The following is a 19,560-nucleotide window of genomic DNA, read 5'->3' as shown; positions in this document are numbered from 1 at the left end:
CTGACGCCATAAAGAGTGTCAAATTGTTAAGTCAACAACAGGAGTCACTGTGTACTTACTTCTCATGTGGGATCTGTCCTTAGTGTGTTGTCCAATGTGAAATAATGCTATAACTAGTACTGAAACAGTATTTTATACTTTGTGTTTCTGTGTGGGTGCAAACTGATGAAATTTTTACTTAATTTATACTAAATTGATCTTCAGTATATAAAGATAATTGAAAATGAATCTTGATGTCAATGGAAGGGGAGAGGGAGCGGGAGATGGGAGGGGTGTGAGTGCGAGGGAAATTATGGGGGGGAACCCTTTGTAATCCATTAACTGTACTTTGGAAATTTATATTTACTAAATAAAAATAACATAAAAAAACAATTTTGAAATTAAAATTCCCCCAGATTGAGTGCTGTGGCATAGTAGGCTGAGCCTCCACCTCCGGTGTCAGCATCCCATATGGGCACTTGTTTGAGACCCAGATGCTCCTCTTCTAATCCATCTCTCTGCTATAGCGTTGGGAAACAGTAGACAATGGCCCAAGTGCTTGGGCTCTATACCTACATAGGAGACTGTGCAGAAGCTCTTGGCTCCTGGCTTCTGGTCAGCCCAGCACCAATCATTGTGGGCATCTGGGGAGTGAAACAGCATATGGAAGACCTTTCTCTCTGTCTCTCATCCTATCTGTAACTCTGCTTCTCAAATAAGTGAATAAGATCTTTATTAAAAAAAGAAAAGAAAATGTCTTGATTACTTTTATGGCAGCAATGTTAGTCATTACATACATATAAAATTGTGTTTTCTATGGTGACGGCTGGACAGTGAGTGAAAACAAGCCTAAGTTCTTAGGTTTGAACAGCTGCTGCCTTGGGGTCAGGCATTTCACTAAGTTATAAGCCATACTCTTATGCTGATCTGTAAGTTACTATCTATCTTGCCTTAAAAATAAAGATATAAGCTATTTGTGTGTTACCACATTTAGGAAAATGGTACCAACATTTACCTCAGTTATGTGTACTGAGCAAATATATTTAAATCTGATTTTTTTTTTCCTTAGCATAGAAGTGGGAGTTGATTTTGGAATTCCTTAGTCAGAGAAAACCTTTCTGAATGTAACTATGATGCTGCCAACGAACGGATGAGATGGAATCATGTGTGTGAAAGTCTAGGATTAGAATATTCTGGGCAGAAAACTAGTGGGTCTCATTTTTTATCATTTGGTTGTTATAGTTGGGTATTAGCAAAACTTTAAAGTGGGACAACCATAATTGCAGCCATTGTTATGTGATCAGTTTAATAAAGAAAATGTGAAAATAAGTGCCTGGCATGTTTTAATGTTACTTATTTTCACTTATTTTAGTGGCAAACCAACAGAGAGATCTTCAGTGCAATGATTTACTGCACAAATACTTGAAACATTCAGGACTGGGCAGGTTCTATCTAGGAGTTTGGTATTTGGTGGACCCTCCGCAGGGTTGGCAGGGACTCATGTATATAAGCCATACCTGCCTCGCAGCATGCACATGATCTAGAATCTGGAGTACAAATATAGTAGGTTAGGCACTACTCTATGGGATGCCAGTGTCCCCAGGAACAGCTTACCCTGTCAAATTGCTCCCCCTAGTCTGGCACAGTTTAGAAGCTAAACACCTATTATAGTTTATATCTTTTCCTTAAGGCTTTTTGTACCTTGTTGAAGATATTGACACAAAAGGCAGACACAGAGATAACACAGATAGATACCTACTCACATGCCAGTTGAGACACGCAGAACTCTCTTGGGTCCTATAGGTCAATCCCTATGTGTGCCTGCAACTCCAGGAACATAACCTCGTTGAAGCTGAGATACAGGAACTGGAAACTCAGTTCCAGTCTCCCATGTGGATGGCTAGAACTTAAGTACTTGAGTCACCACCAACTGCCTCACTCTGCCCACATTTGTAGGAAGCTAGATTTCTGAGCTGGAGCCTAGACTTAAGCCCAGGCACTCTCACATCAGACATAATCCTTTAGACTTAGCTTCTTCACCATTTGACCAACCACTTGCAAAGAGACTGTTTCCCCTTTCTTTCTCTCTTTAGTGCATACCTATAAGGAATTAGTTCCTCACATTTCCCCATCCCATGAGTAATTCAACTATGTGCTAAGTACTTTACAGCTGTGTAAACTCAAGGTTTCTTTCATAAATCCAGTACCATGCAGTGAAAAAGAAAGGTTTAGGTATCACAAGGAATTTGTTGAGTTTTAAGAATAATCTTTTCTAAGAAATAAAGAATGTTTCCACTCTACCAGTGACCAAATATATGAATACTAACTACCTTGGAACTTTTTCTAATTCAGGGATGATTTCTTTTGGAAATTTTCTATAGGAATATAGTAACTTTATACTTGAGGCCTTTCTGGTAATATTTTAATTGACACCTTAAATAAATTTTGTTGGTGAGTTCCAACTATGTGGTAGGGCAGTTAGGCACTGACTTTACAGGTTTGGGCTACTTCTCTTATGGTTGGAACAGAAAATCAAGGTAACAAGCACTAACAGTTACCTCTAAATGCCTCATAAAAAGTAATGAGAGACTGTTGAATAGAGATATTGAGGGTGTCTGTGCTTTGTGTTGGAATGGTTTGTATGGTGGAATTCTGTAGGCAGAGGGAAAAAATAGGGCTACTGATTTGATGCTGCCCAGCATAAGAATGAGAATGTACATTCGCTCTGAATGTCTAGAAGGAGGACATTATGGACAGAAAGATTAGTGGATCACCTCTGTTTATTATTTTATTCTTCACTTCCAGAAATTAGCAAGATGCAGGTAGTGGACTAACCATCACCCTCAATCTTTTTTTAATATGTTATTGTGTGTAGAAAATAAATGATGCAAATGAGTGTCAGACACATGTTAGAAGCTGAAGCAGAAAAATACACTTATTCTTATTAAAGCTTACAGTACAATCTTCACAGTATTTCTTTCTTTCAATGAGTTGCATACTAATACAGGTTTTTGCATACTGTTACGAAGCATAACATAAAGGAAAATTTTACTTACTCTCCTGCTATTTCATTCAAACCATCTTCACGTGTTTAAACATTGTATTAAATAATATTTAGGACAGGAATTCTGCCTAGCATTTAAGAGCTCAGTTGGGATTCTGGCAGCCTACATCTTAGTACCTGGGTTAATGTCTTAATTCCAAATCCAGCTTCCAACTAATGTGCATCCCTGTAAGCAACGGGTCTAAGCTAATGTAATTGTGTTCTTGACATCCACATCAGAGACTGGGACTGAGTTCTTGGCTCTCAGCTTTGGTGTGGCCCATGGCTGACAAGTGGTGGCATTTGGAGACAGAACCAGTGAACTGATATACTCCCTAGCCTGTCTGTCTCTTTCTCTCTTTTTCTCTCCGTGTTATATTTTTCTTTCTCTGTATTTCTTGACCTGTCAAATAAGTAAATAAAAAGAAAACTTAGCATTTCTAAACCACTGTGTATGTAAATGTACAGCTTCTGAGATGTTCTGTTTATACTCAGTATGGCATACTTTGAAGTTTCTTATGTTTAGAATGTTAAGACAAAACCTAGAAATTGTTCATGTGTTTAACTCTGTATTATAACACTACAATTTTTCAATGTGTTTTTCTAGTTTGTCTTCTTTATTTTATTGGGGAATACAATGCAGAGTTGACTTTTTGAGTTAGTTTGTAGCTAAAATATGTTATTAGTATCATAAGTTATTGTTCCTCTGAACCTCCATGCTGCATTTATAGAATCAGTAACATGAAACTCAAAGTTAGGCCTGATCTTGAGAATTTGTATAAAACATGCTGATCTTATTTTTGCCTTTATAAAGTGGAACTCTTTAGAAAGTGGAAAATTAAGATTCTTTTAGAACATTGTTGGGAAGTGTATGCAACTCATTATTGGCATTAACTTTAATAGACTATTTCTACAAATTCTTGGAAGGAATCCATTAATCAATCAATGGCAGCAGATGCAAAAGGAAAAGATATGAATGAACCACTGGAAGGTAAGAACTGTAGTTTTTAAAGCCAGTTGACAGATGTTTATCTAAGACATGAATATTGATGTATACCAATAGCTGAAGAAAGTTGTGTATTAAATGCATAGTAAGGAAAAGATAAATGAGAGTGGTAAGCTGTGTATTGTGCCACTAGTTAGCAATGCATTAAATTGTGAGTGCCCCAGAGGAGCTGAAGTATTAGCTCCATTTCAGGATAACCTACAATCAGAATAAAGTCAGGGAATGAGGATTCAGAATGAGGGAGAGCCCCCATTCTGAGGGCTGAGGTGATATCTTATGGTAATTTTCTCATTGCATTTTCCTAATGGCTAGTAATATTAAGTATTATATATATTTATGTGTGTGTGTGTGTGTGTGTGTGTGTATTGACTATTTGTATTTCTTCTTTTGAGAACTGTCCATTCATGTCCTTTGCCCATCTCCATGTATTTCTGAATGTGCTATTGTTCTTCTGGTTGACTTGTCATTTCATTACTTGGTAATTTTAGTCTTTTTAAATGAAATTAGAATGGGGAAAAGGGTGAAATAAAATTAACTGCCTGAGAAAAAGCCCATTAAACCATGACATCTTATGCCATTTAAATTTGGGGGATGTGGCAGGGATGAACTTAAGGCTACATTCCAGAAAGGGGAGTTAAGGAAAAGGAATATATAAGGAAGCTTTGTAAAGACTAGAACTTCTTAAACTTAAGAATCTCTGGGGACCTTATTCAGCATGCACATTTTGTTTCCTTAAATGTGGGATTCTGCATTTTCATCACGATCCCTGGTGAGCTTTAGGGTTATATGTTTCCCTTCAGAGATATTTGAAAGAAGGACCTTGGGAGAAGTATTCAAGAACTAAAAGGATAGAGGGAGAGTATTTTTTGTTTTTATTTCTCAGCATGTTCCTATCCAGAGGATGAAAGGGGAGGAAGAAAGGAAGGAAGGAAGGAAGGAAGGAAGGAAGGAAGGAAGGAAGGAAGGAAGGAAGGAAGGAAGGAAAGAGGGAGGGAGGGAGGGAAGGAGGGAGGAAGGGATGGAGGGAGGGAAGTGAGTGGAGATAAGTAAAGGAGAGGAGAGGAGAGCGGGGGAGGGGAGAGAGAGAGGAGAGGGAAGGTGAGGAGAGGGGAGGGGAGGCAAAGAAGGGGGAGGAGAGGGAAGGAGAGGGGAGGGGAAGAGATGAGAGGGAAGGGGAGGGGAAGAAGGGGGAGGAGAGGGAAGGGGAGGGGAAGAAGGGGGAGGAGAGGGAAGGGGAGGGGAGGGGAAGAGAGGTGAGGGAAGGGGAGGGGAAGAGAGGAGAGGAGAGGGAGAAATTGGAAACAGGAATGAGAGGAAAGAAGGAAGCCAAGAAGGAGTAAAGTTTGAGAGGCTCTGGGGAAGGCAAGGAGAGTTGAAGGGAGGTTGAAATAGAAGTTAGAACTGTAAATTGTAGTGATAAATGGGAAAATAAGTGGTGTGGATAGTCCCTAAAATTAATGGTAAGGCGAAGAATCCAGAGCACAGATCCAGAGATTACTTTTGATAAGGAGGGATGATTCTGAAGAGGGAAGAAGAGAGAATGAAGTGAACCTGGTAAATTTAGAGTTACTAATGAGGAAACATGAGAATATTCACTTCAGATGCCTTCTGTATGTTCAGATTTAAACACATTAGGTTATTGCTGCTCCAGAGATTACCAAAAACAGGATGGTGTGCTGGTATTGCAGCCACTCATTTGAACTTCATTTAATTCTAAAGCACTAGTGATATAAATTGCATGGATGCTATTTAAATGAGAAAAAATTTGAATACTGAATCATTGGCTTATCTATAGCTAAATTTTTTATAAAGTAGTTTCACAAAATTAAAGTTAGCATACTATGCTAGAATAAATGTGTTTTGGAAACAAGATATCATAGACTTCATTCCTTCAATACCAGAATTTTTCAGCAAATATTGCATTGATTTAGAATAAAAAGTGATATTAATAATTCTGTGGCAGCTTAGTGAATTTATTCTTTTTGATGACTAGGTTTCTGTGTCAAAAGCATATTATATGCAATTACTTATATATGTTCTATGTACCTTCTTGAATCAGGGGATAAAATCTTTAAGACATCTAACTAGGGCTAGGCACTGTGGGACTGTAGGTTAAGCCACCTGTCGGGATGCCTGTATTCCATGTTCGGGTGCCACACTTAAGGTTCATCCTCCTGAAAAACTGCCTGGGAAGCAGTGGATGATGGACCCAAGTACTTGAGATTCTGCAACACTTGTGTGAGAGCTGGAAGGCAATCCAGTCTCCTAGCTTCCACTTGATTTTTTTAAAAATTTATTTATTTAATTGAAAGAGTTACACAGAGAAGGAGATGCACAGAGAGAGAGAGAGAGAGAGAGAGAGAGAGAGAGAGAGATAAGTCTTCCATCTGCTGGTTTACTCCCCAAATGGCCACAAAGGCTGGAGCTGAGCTGATCTGAAGTCAGGAACCAGGAGCTTCTTCTGGGTCTCCCAAGTGGGTGCAGGGGCCCAAGGACTTGGGCCATCTTCTACTGCTTTCCCAAGCCACAGCAGAGAGTTGGTTTGGAAGGGGAGAAGCCGGGTCTCAAACTGGTGCCTATATGGGATGCCGGCATAGCAGGCAGCTGATTTACCTGCTACACCACAGTGCCGACCCCTCCATTTGATGTTGCCATGGCTTTTGTGGGCATTTGAAGAGTAGATGGAAGATATTTCTCTATCTCTCTCATCTATATTCTTCCGTCTTTCAGATAAATAAGTAAAATCTTTCAAAGCTAAACTAGAGGAGGAAAGAAATGTACACAAACCAGTAGTCCTCATAATTATAGAAAACTGTGACTATGTGTTACTATCTAAAGCCAAGTATATAAACCAATTGATGAGGTCAGACCACTTTCTCTGCTAAGAAATGAATTATATATTCATCTTTCATCACAACTGTACGCTTCCAAAATACAGGAGACACCGAAAAACAATTGTAGCACAATGGAATAAATGATTCTGATGTGTACAGTAAAGGTATGCTGTCACATTCGACCATCAGCTTTCTCATTTAGACTCTCATGGTCATGATTTGTTCCTTTGATTAAAGATCACATTTGTCCCCAGTACTCAGCATGCTCACTTTGGCATATGGGTACCTTTTTGCTTAATTAACAGTCATACTTTTTGAGACATTGTCATACGTTTTGAAATCTTAGTGGCGTGTTTTATTAAACCCATAGGTCTATTTTGTTGAATTTTATTTGATTTTTTATTTTTATTTTTATTAAAAATTATTATATATGTTTATGGAATTCAGTGTGACATTTCATTATATGTATACAACATATCTTGATGAGATCAGGGTAATTGGCATGTTCTTTTCTTTCACATGATATTATTAAAGCTTGGTACTCCTTTTATTTCATTATAAGATAGGTTACTGTGATATAGTTGCTCAACTATGCTGTGTAATACTAGGAACTTATTTTTGATAGAACTCTGGTTTGTATGTTTTTATATATACTTCTATCTTGCATGTTGTTTTCCTAGCACCCCAAATATAAACCGCTTCCCCCAAACCTACAGTAATCATTTCCATAGCCACACATGTGGACTTAGCGCAATGCTAAACCTGCACCATATATTGTCGGCCTTGTCATATTTACATATAATTGACTGTATATCTCTTTTGCTTTTTAGAGTTTGCTAAGGGATCCACTGAATTGACGGTAATAACGTTTACATTTTTGTCTTGAATATTCTCAATAGCTGGTAATAATGTGTATTTTACATTTTTCTCTAATTAAATACATATTATATGAAATATGCATTGTTAACTATCTTGTTTCAAAACTCCTTCAGCCTCGTCTGGAAGCAATACATCCTTTTTGGGCAACATCAGTGGGAATGAATGAAGTACAAACATGCAGACAAGGTAATTTTGCAGTACAAATGTTATCTGGAAAGAAACACAGTATTTGAAATGCCTTCAATCTTCATTCTAAAAATTATTTTTGTCTGCAGATTTGATAAAAGGTTTTGACACAAATAATGCAGATATCATTTTCAGATTCATGTCTGAAAAAAATATATTTCTCATCTAGAGACTGTAACCTTTAACTGAGATGCTAAAAAATACCTTTCATTTTTTGATACCCTGAAGTGCCTAGTTTAAAATTCCTATCTTTTATTAGGATTGACATAAGTTAATTAAGATATTAAAATTTTCATGGTTTAAAATGTCATAGAATTCTGATCTTTACCTAAATTGGAACATTATTCCTAAATTTCATTTGTTTTAATTGTTCCATCCTAGTGATGTTCTGATTAGCATACTCTCATTTGTGTGTGTGTGTGATTACAGAGAACAGAGACAATACTTAATCATTTTAAAGCACAGAAGAGGAACTGCAATCTCAAAATAGTTAATAAGATTTGGAATTTTCCCAAAGAATAAATATTTGAAGTGACTGGTATGCTAATAATGATCTAATCTGATCATTATACATTGTATAATACAATACACATATGGAAACAACATATTCTATGCCACAATGATGTGTCAATATAGAATAAAAATATATACTTTAAATTTTCTTTAAGAACTGATTTAGTGTCCCCAAATAATTTAATTGTAAATTAGAACTCTTAAACATTCTCATCTTAGGGTTCTTTTTACCATTAAAATCCTTGTGAGTATTTGGAGATCCTTTACTTAGTGGACTGCTCTGTTCATAGTTAGTTTATTAGATATGAAAACTGGGAAAATTAAGTACAAGCATGCAGAGTCCTACATTCCAATATCCATGACCCATTAACTGTTACAACTAATAGTATTTATGGCATATCTCTCTGAAAAAGTTGATTCTGCACTTTTAAGAGAATGGATTGAAAATTGCAATTAACACCTAAAATTATTTGATTGGATTTTTTGGCACCTGAACATACCAACTTGGATCAGAATTTAGAATTACTACTTGAAACCCTTTGTAGTCTTACCCAAATGTTAATGCAGTCCCTGGTGATGGAATCACCTTTAAAGTTTTATTTCTTCTGAATATAACCCTACCACACGACCCAGCCATCCCATTCCTCAGAATTTACCCAAGAGAAATTAAATTGGCAAATAAAAAAGCTATCTGTACCTCAAAGTTAATTGTAGCTCATTCACAATAATGAAGACATGGAATCAACCTAAATGCCCATGAACAGAAGACTGGATAGATAAATTATGAAATACGTACTCTATGGAATAATACACAGTGGTAAAAAATGAAATCTGGTCATTTGCAACAAAATGGAGTAATCTGGAAAATATTATGCTGAGTGAAATAAGCCAGTACCAAAGGGAAAAATATCATATGTCCCTGATCTGTGACAACTAACTGAGCACTTAAAAGGAAACCTGTAAAAGTGAAACTGACACAAGAAGCAATGACTTGATCAGCCTTTGTCCTGACTATCGAGGAACAGCTTACTATTTTATTCTTTTTAATATTTTCTTTTTCTACTTAATACCATTGGTTGAACTCTTTACTTAATACACAGTTATTCTTAGGTGTTTAAATGCAATTGAAAATTGACTTCTGTTAAAAAATAGGAGTGGGAATAAGATAGGGAGGAGATGTACAGTTTGGCACATGATCCCTCGGACTTACTCCTAAAGGGTAAAGCTAAAATCTTGCCATGGGACTCCAAATCCCATTAAGTTCACAGGTACCAATGCTATCTTACTAGTTAAAGTGTTTAAGTTTAACTAGTTTAAGTTCATATTTGATCATAAAGATAGGATTAAGTGTCAATGGGATCACATAAATAATATGTGTCTGCTAATAATAATTGATAGAATTAAAAAGGAGAGAACACTCCAACACGGGAAGTGGGATACAGAGCAGATTCATAGAATGGCAGATGCCCTAACATGGGAAGCAGGATACACAGCAGATTCATAGAATGCAGATGCCCTAAACAGCACTCTGGCCTCAGAATCAGCCCTTAAGGTATTTGGATCTGGCTAAAAAGTCCATGAGAGTATTTCAGGCACTGAAAGCCAAGACACTGGCAAAAAATGACCTAAATGAAAGATCTCCGTGAGTGAGATCCCAGTGGAAAGAACGACCCATCAACGAAGGAGATACCTTTCTCTGAGGGTGGGAAAGAACTTCCACTTTGACTATGGCCTTATCTAAATAATGTCAGAGTTTGTGGACTCAAGAGGCTTCCATAGCCTTGGCGGCTCATGACAAGAGCCTCAGGTGATCACTAACATCATAAATAAGAGTGTCAATTGTTAAATCAAGAACAGCAGTCACTGTGTACTTGCTCCCCTTGTAGGACGTCTGTCCTTACTGTGTTGTACTATGAGAATTAATGGTAAAACTAGTCTTCAAACAGTACTTTATACTTTGTGTGTCTGTGTGGGTGCAAACTGTTGAAATCTTTACTCAGTATAGAGTTGATCTTCTATATATAAAGATAATTAAAAATAAATCTTAATAAAGAATAGGATGGGACAGGGAGTAGGAAATGGGATGGTTGCAAGTGGGAGGGAAGTTATGGGGGGAAGAACCACTATCATCCAAAAGTTGTATTTAAAAATTTATATTTATTAAATAATAGCATTCTATAACAATTTTTTCTGTTTTTCTGATTTTGTTCTAGACTTGTCTTAAAATATTTAAATATGATAGTTTATCTTTTATCAAAATGATAAAAATATTTCAGATAAATACCAGTTAGAGCATTCTGAAATTCTGTGTACTTTGCTTCTATATTGGAACTAAACTAATTTTTAATTAATGCATTTGTATATGTTAATCTTATTTGTATTATTTTCATTCTTATGGTTGAAAAAATAACTTTTAAGTTTTTCAGACTGTGATTCTGCCCCCAGCTGCCTACTAGTTTGATTATCCTTTGATTCTCAGTAATAAGAGTTGTCAAAGATATACAAATTTGACAATTGATGATACATAACTGTTTTATTAACTCTGTGACCAAAAACCCATCAATATCCATGGAATCTCATGGACAGATAAAAGTAATAGCTGAGGAAATCAGAGCACAGAATTTTAACCCTGGAGCACTTCTGTGTGACTGCATAATTTCATAGTGTGACTTTCAAACATCATTTTGTTCCAGGGTTCACTTTTGGATTACTCCTCTTATGCCACCTAAAGTCAACAGGATATAATTCAGAAAATCATTTTTATTCTTGAGCTCGAGTTCACATATAAACAATAGAGACAAGAGTATAGATAATTTTGTGTGGGCTGGTATTTAGCATAAACTTCTGAGTGGCTTACATGATTATATTTAGTACACAGGAAGATATCTGCTGTCTCCTCAAGTTGTTTGCTGATAATTTGGAAGTCAGAGGTATTTCTTTTTTTTTTTTTTTTTTTTTTTTTTTTTTGACAGGCAGAGTGGACAGTGAGAGAGAGAGACAGAGAGAAAGGTCTTCCTTTGCCGTTGGTTCACCCTCCAATGGCTGCCGCGGCCGGCGCACCGCGCTGATCCGATGGCAGGAGCCAGGAGCCAGGTGCTTTTCCTGGTCTCCCATGGGGTGCAGGGCCCAAGCACCTGGGCCATCCTCCACTGCACTCCCTGGCCACAGCAGAGGGCTGGCCTGGAAGAGGGGCAACCGGGACAGAATCCGGCGCCCCAACCGGGACTAGAACCCGGTGTGCCGGCGCCGCTAGGCGGAGGATTAGCCTAGTGAGCCGCGGCGCCGGCCAGAGGTATTTCTTAAAGAATTAAATATTCAATGAAAGATTAAGCTTAAGCTTTCGATTGATAAAATGAGTTATTTGCTATTTTTTTAAGATTGTAGCTTTCCTCTCACTGATAATTAACATATTTAAGTAGAAATATAGATCTGTAAGGGGCACTAGAGTTACCTGTGTAAATGCCAAAAAAATATTAAACAAAATATCACTAATTGAATTAGACCCTGGATATGTGCCTCACCTCAGTGGCCCAGAAAACATTTTGGACTTGTGACTTACCCAAACTAAACAATTGAAGCATATGATTCAAATAATAAAGTCTAGTGTTTTGTAGTTACAGGCAGAATCAAGTTAAAACCAATACCAAAACATCTCAAGAGGCATTTCCTTCCTCACTGCAATACTAATCAATATAAAAGCACAGAACTTGAGTTAAAAAATGTCAAGTCTTCTCCAACAAATAATGACATTAAAACAGCACCCAAGGAAGAACAAGAATGGCTTGATGGAAGTGAAAATAAGCAGGTATGTAAAAACGTAAACTTCTGATTTCATATTTTTGTGTGTATCATAGCATATACCAATCAAAATGACTTTCCATACCAGATATATATATGTATATAATATATGTAGGTGTGTATATATGTATCAAAAGATCATAATTTAATGCTTAATTAAAAAACATGTTAACTGCTTATTAGACAAAATCTTAGAAGCTGTTGTATAATATAGCTAATCATTTTCTTGAAAGAGGCAAACAATTCTAGATATGGTGTTCAATAACATTTTTAAAAACCTATCACACAGGCCGGCACCATGGCTCACTTGGCTAATCCTCCGCCTGTGGCGCCAGAATCCCATATGGGCTCTGGGTTCTAGTCCCAGCTGCTCCTCTTCCAGTCCAGCTCTCTGCTGTGGCCCGGGAAGGCAGTGGAGGATGGCCCAAGTCCTTGGGCCCTCCACCCACATGGGAGACCAGGAGGAAGCACCTGGCTCCTGGCTTCGGATCAGCGTAGCACTGGCTGAGGCGGCCGTTTGGGGAGTGAACCAATCAAAGGAAGACTTTTCTCTCTGTCTCTCCCTCTCCCTGTCTATAACTCTACCTGTCAAAAAAAATTAAAAAAAAAAAGAAATTATTTGTTCTTCTCCCTCACATAGGGACAAAACATCAAAATGAAGTACTGCAGCAAAATATGTGTAGGTTTAAGAATGAGGTAGGATAAGATGGACATTTGTCATAGTCATTAAGATACCACTTGGGATACTAACATTCCATATCACAGTTCCAGGGTTTATGTCCAAGTGCTGCTCCAGTTCTGTCTTCCAGTAATGCATACCCTGGGAAGCAGGTGATGGCTCAAGTACTTGTTTCTCTCACGCTCCTGTGAGAGATGTACCTTTAGGTTCCCAGCTTCTGGCCTTTGCCTGGCCTAGTCATGCTTATTGTGGGTAGTTGTAGAGAACCAGCAGAGTTTGTCTCTTTCTCTCCCCCTCTCCCTCTCTCCCTCTCTCTGACTTTCCAATACATTAAAGTAGATTTTTAAAAAGAATGAGGTAGTCTCATTACAAGTAGTTTCTGGCCTTGGTGAAAAAGTTTAACTTGCAAAATACAAAGAGGTTCCCTTGTTGATACTCTACTATTTGCCTGTGTCAATTACCTGATCCATTGTGATTTTCTACCTAGAAAAAGCTTATGTACACAATGATGTTGCTCTCTAAATTACAGTTAAAAAAATCTTCATAGTTTTTATTATTTAATTCTTCCCAGTGACCTTTAACCTGGGCAAATAATTTAACTGAATACTCTATGACTTTCTGAACCAGAATAAGTATAAAGATTTTTTTAAAAATTTTAATAAGCCCTAGCCATTTTGATTGGCTTAACAATAAATTACAGTTATCTATTTTTTAAAGATTCACTTATTTATTTGAAAAGCAGAGTTTTGGAAGAGGGAGGAGGGAGATATGGGAGAAGGGAGGGAGGGAGAGAGAGAGGAAGAGAGAGAGCACGAGCAAGAGTGAGCTTTAATCAACTGTTTCACTCCACAATTGGCCACCTTGGCCAGGACTGCGCTAGACCTAAATCAGGAGCCAGAAACTTCATCTGAGTCCCTTATGCGGGTTCAGGAAACCAACTACTTGGATCATCTTGTGTGAATTGTATTGATTACATATTAAAATATGAATATGTGGGATCCAGTGAGCATACCATGGGAAGGAACCATTGTTTGAGAGTGAATATTAGCATGTACCTGGCCTTGAGTGTTGTAAAACATATTACAAGCATAGTGAGTCTGTTTATTGTGCCTTGTCTATTGTACAACTTTATCTGATTCAGTTAAAGTACATGGAACTTTGTGTTCCAACATGACTATTTTAAAGATTTTTCAAACACTTACATACACTTTCATGTAACTTTTATGCTTACACAAATATTTCTGGTGAATTAGACTTTTATAAGTATCATAAACCACCACCAGAAGTTCAATGTTTGTCTCTAAATTAGGATGCTACATTCTGGAGTACTTACAGTTTTATAGGTATGTAAAAATCTACAGATATCCTCTTATAGGTAAGGGTAGATAAAGCCTCTCTTCACGCTCCTCACCCTGAAGGCATTGGAGTATTTTGACAAAGTCACACTGCTCATTTCTGTGATTAATTTGGTTATTTTCTCTGGTAATGTATCTGATTCAGTGTTATAGAATGTGTGTTTTCTGTTAGTGCCATAAAATGCTAGGAAAAGCCACTCTGTGTACTTTGTCTGAATCATTTAACCTTTTGAAGTTTTATTCCCATTATCGGTAGATAATGGGGCCAGAACACTTAATTACTTCATGCCTTCCATCTATGAAATTATATGCTTAGTGACTGTAAAATGAGGGAAGCTTATTTTTCAGTATCTCTCACTAACAATTCATGACATTCCCTCTTTTGAGGTGTGGCAAACTTGGACGGATATATTTTAGTGAGCATGTATCCCTTTTCTGAATATCAAATATCCCAGGATCTAAAGGGAAAAATATTGCTGGAAACGTAGTTTTTTTTTAAATTAAGATTTACTTTATTTATTTGAAAGACAGAGTTGCAGAGAGAGGTAAAGACAAAGAGAGAGGTCTTCCATCCTCTGATTCACTCCCCAGATGGCCACAATGGCTGGAGCTGCGCTGATCCGAAGCTAGGAGCCAGGAGCTTCTTCCGGGCCTCCTACATGGGTGCAGGGGCCCAGGGACACAGCACCGGCCTGGCAACATAGTTTTCTAAAGCTTTGTTTTACACCTTTGTGAACCCAATGGTTAAGAATGTTATACTATTAAAGTTTTAATGATCTGTGAATACTTTAAAAGTTATTGTCTATGGAAAAAATAATTATAAAAGCAATGAGAGAAAAAATAGCTTAGAGCACAGAGGGGAAGCCTCCTTGCTGTTACTAGAGACCTGCATCGTCAAATCCTGTAAATCTGGATGGTTAATATAAAATCCAGGTGACAATGACAGAAAGTGACATATTTTACGTGTTTCTCTTATTGCTTCCATACAGGTTAATAAACATACTAGATAGTGAAATGTGGATAGAAATAAAAGCATAAAATGAGGAAGTACCATCTTTGACATTTTGGAGAATTGTCAAAAGTTTTAAATTCAGAAATGAAGCAGAATGCACCAAAATTTCCATGAGCTGTAATGCTGAAACTAAAGTATATAACATGCAGCACAAATACATTTCATTGACTAGAATTCATGGCGAGTGTCTTAGGTGCAGTAATCACTTTGAACTTCCATGAAGTACATCTTCCTCCTCAACAGTTCTTGGATAAAAAATACGTTAAACGTGATTATCTTGGACAATTAATTCCTTGTGCCAGTATCAACAATCTTAAAATTTTTGTTACTTTGAAGAGCAAACCCAGTTAAAAAGAATTTTAGATCCTCCCATCAGGATGATTCCTAGCAAATCAGTCCTTTGTTAACCTAGTGAATTTTTGGTCCCTTTAATTGTGTTCTTTCTCTAGTTATATCAGACTCTGGCTTGGTTCTTCATTTCTGTGTGAAGCACTTAAACAGAAGTTGTTGCTTATGATGTGTGGCATATTCATATGCCACTGCTTGTCCTGTTTTCTTAGAGACTGCTGTGTTTTTCACTGTATACACTTGGCACTATGCTCATAAGCTTTCCTTCATAAAATAGAAAAAATGGGCTCATTTTGCATAATAGCTAATCTTTTTATCCAATAATGTTGTAAGGAAATTTCTTGAATTCTAAATGTTGGTCTTTCTAGATTTTTTCAAAATTGATGTTTCCAGGATTAAAGTTTATTACAATGTAGTTAAGTTATAGGGTTGTCTTTCTCTGTTACTTTCAAATAAATAAATAAATATTTTAAAAGGGAACTGACGTTACATAGTGGGTAAAGCTGCCACCTTTGATGCCAGCATCCCACTTGGTGACAATTCATAATCTGGCTTCTTACTTCCAATCTGACTCCCTGATAATGGCGTGAGGAAGACAGTGGAGGAAGACCCAAGTGCTTGGCCCCCTACTACTGATCTGGGAGTCCTGGATGCAGTTCCTGACACTTGACTTCAGCCTTGCCCAGTGTTTGCCATTGCAGCCATCTGGGGAAGGAACCAACAGATGAAAGTGCTCTCTCTCTCTCATATGTAAATAAATATTTAAGAAGTGTAGGGTTATTTATCATAACCCTACCTGAACATGAACACCATGGGAGACCAGGAGAAGCACCTGGCTCCTGCCTTTGGATCAGCGCGGTGCGCCGGCCACGGCTGCCATTGGAGGGTGAACCAACGGCAAAAGGAAGACCTTTCTCTCTTTCTCTGTCTCTCACTGTCCACTCTGCCTGTCAAAAAAAAGTAATAATATCAATAATACCAGAAATTTACATTAGCATTTTAAGACCATTGTAGGATTCTAGCACACTGTCTATTGCCTGTGGTGTATTGTAAGAGCTAATTATTGGAGGTGAATTGTTTCTCCAGTTTCCATTGTTGTTTTATTGAAGAATTGTAACATGTGTAATATCCAAAGTATTATTGATAAACTTTTTCCAACCAGTAGCAGGATGTTCAAAATTTTTTTCTGTCACTGTAGTAGAAAACAGTGTATGTAAAACATTTATGTAGCAATAAATGTGCTACATAAAATGAATAATAAATGAACACAAAAATGTTTATATTTATGTACTAACAGCGATTTTAATATGAAACTTTCATTAAAGTTTGAAGAAAAAGGGCAGCGTTGCCAAAGTAAGGAAATGGAAGTGTTAAGAAACTTGCATGAAAGTGCTGCTCCTCCTGAGGACAGTGATGGTTGTGGACTGAATCAGCAGAGACAGAGTGGGGACCTTGACAACCAGCAATCTGCCACTAAGAAGAGTGAAGAATATTATTCGTAAGTCTATAGCAATATTTAACATTAGGTGATGTGATTTTTATTGTGCTATAAAGCCACTTCTAATTGGGTTATTATCTATGATTAACATATTTTTACTAAGGATTTTATTCCATGCTTTGGAATTAGAAATATATCAAGAAACAAATAATATTTGCAAACCATACTGCTAAGTATTTGTTTAAAAGTTAATAGTTGGCAAATGTGAGGGAAAAGTTATTATCTACTGTTGGTAAATACAATTATAAGACTCTTTGAAGGGTAGCTTAAGAGCACATGTCAAAATTTGAAATAAACCATTCTTTGCCCTTGTAGCAACTTCACTCTGGGATTAAACCTGACAAGATAGCATAGTATGGTCTATTGTACCCTACTACACCCATAAGTTAATGACATTTATGATGTATTGTCATCATCTATTATGTAAGATGTAATAGGACAATTAGTGTTAAGGATGTAAAACACATATGATAAAGATATTTATACAAATATGTTGCAGGGCCAGTGACATGCACTCTTCCTATATGAAGGTGGTCTGAGTCCATACTTCTCTGCTTCCTATCTACCTTCCTTTATTTTTTTTATTTTTATTTTTTTGACGGGCAGAGTGGACAGTGAGAGAGAGAGAGAGAGAGAAAGGTCTTCCTTTTCTATTGTTTCACCCTCCAATGTCCGCTGTGGCTGGTGCACTGCGGCCGGCGCACCGCGCTGATCCAAAGCCAGGAGCCAGGTGCTTCTCCTGGTCTCCCGTGGGGTGCAGGGCCCAAGCACTTGGACCATCCTCCACTGCACTCCCTGGCCACAGCAGAGAGCTGGACTGGAAGAGGAACAACCGGGACAGAATCCGGAGCCCTGACCAGGACTAGAACCCTGTGTGCCAGCGCCGCAGATGGAGGATTAGCCCATTGAGCCATGGCGCCGGCCCCTATCTACCTTCCTAAGAGTGTATCTCATGGGAGGCAGTAGATGGTGGCTCCAGTACTTGGGTGTCCACACCCCCTTAAGAGACCTGGGTGGAAATGCAGACCCTTGGGGATCCTTTCCCAGTCCTGGCTGTCCTGGGTATTTGTGAATGAAACAGCAGATGGAAAATCTTTAATATGCTAGTCTATCTAGATCTGTTTCTCTGCCTTCCAAATAAAATGAAAATAGGTTAATAAAACATGTTGCCCATGTACATATGTATAGGACATTTACAATAACATTGTTTATCAACAATTTAGAATCAGTCTATTTTTATTTTTTATTTTTTTTTTTTTATTTTTTTTGACAGGCAGAATGGACAGTGAGAGAGAGAGACAGAGAGAAAGGTCTTCCTTTGCCGTTGGTTCACCCTCCAATGGCCGCCGCAGCCGGCGCGCTGCGGCCAGCGCACCGTGCTGATCCGATGGCAGGAGCCAGGAGCCAGGTGCTTTTCCTGGTCTCCCATGGGGTGCAGGGCCCAAGCACCTGGGCCGTCCTCCACTGCACTCCCTGGCCACAGCAGAGAGCTGGCCTGGAAGAGGGGCAATCGGGACAGAATCCGGCACCCCGACCGGGACTAGAACCCGGTGTGCCGGCGCCGCTAGGCGGAGGATTAGCCTAGTGAGCCGCGGCGCCGGCCTAGAATCAGTCTAAATACCAATCAAAATAGAAATAAATTGTCATACCAATAAAAGAATGCAATATGCAACCATTTTTAAAAATGAGGTTTTATCTATAGTACACTGCTTTTTCACAACTAGAGAATATTTAATGTGACTAGTTTGGTGATGCATCTTAAGCATATTTTATTAAAATACCATATCTGCTGAGTTGCAAAAGGGGAGTCCATGGGACACTTGTACTTCTTATAACCAATACCTACTTTATTTTTGAGTTTTGATCCCAATTTGAGCCTAAATATTAAAATATAGAATCTATAAAATAATTTGAGCATTATTGGGTATTTGCATACTGTGGTCCATATTCCTTATAAGCATTTCAGTTTGTTAGGTAAACCTTCTCAAATGCGTCAAAGGATGTTTGATCAGCTAAAGCAGGAGTTGTAAACTTTTTCTGCAAAGAACCAGATAATGAATATTTTAGGCTTTTTGCATCAGAAGGTCTCTATAGTTGTGGTGCGAAATCCTCCATAGACTATAAGGTAATTAGTGTGGCTTAATATCAATAAAACTTTATGAACAGTACTAGGAAAGATTCAGCTGGATTTATTCTTGGGCACGGTTTTACTGAACCTATGCCAAAACATTGGTACTGCTAATGCAATAAATCTTCCTTTAGAAGATGGACTACAGGCTAAAGAATGTTTCAGAATGTATCATACTGTATTTTTCAGGAGTGACATCAAATAAAGCTTACAAAAACTCTAGTTGTGGAGCTGGTGCAGTGGCATACAACTTAAACTTCCACCTGCAGTGTTGTCATCCCATATGGGTGCCAGTTCAAATC

General features: G+C 37.8%; 1 protein-coding gene across 19 annotated transcripts in view; it reads left to right on the top strand.

Moving 5' to 3' along the window:
* The window catches only part of LOC103352168 (ankyrin repeat domain-containing protein 18B), a 197,471-nt gene that overhangs the window by 91,628 nt on the left and 86,283 nt on the right, over positions 1-19,560 (top strand). For all 19 annotated transcript variants that reach the window (XR_011381718.1, XR_011381717.1, XR_011381716.1 and 16 more), the window contains 5 exons: positions 3,926-4,013; positions 7,693-7,721; positions 7,855-7,927; positions 12,055-12,245; positions 16,958-17,130. Coding sequence is in view for 16 of the 19 variants with exons in the window: in XM_070056055.1 (XP_069912156.1) it covers positions 3,926-4,013; positions 7,693-7,721; positions 7,855-7,927; positions 12,055-12,245; positions 16,958-17,130 (554 nt within the window). In the remaining 3 variants the exon portion in view is untranslated. The remainder of the gene's footprint in view (positions 1-3,925; positions 4,014-7,692; positions 7,722-7,854; positions 7,928-12,054; positions 12,246-16,957; positions 17,131-19,560) is intronic.

The sequence above is a fragment of the Oryctolagus cuniculus genome, chromosome 13 (genome assembly GCF_964237555.1).
Source record: "Oryctolagus cuniculus chromosome 13, mOryCun1.1, whole genome shotgun sequence".
NCBI lineage: Eukaryota > Metazoa > Chordata > Mammalia > Lagomorpha > Leporidae > Oryctolagus > Oryctolagus cuniculus.
Note: the sequence above shows the minus strand (reverse complement) of the source record. Positions and strands in the feature narration are given on the sequence as shown.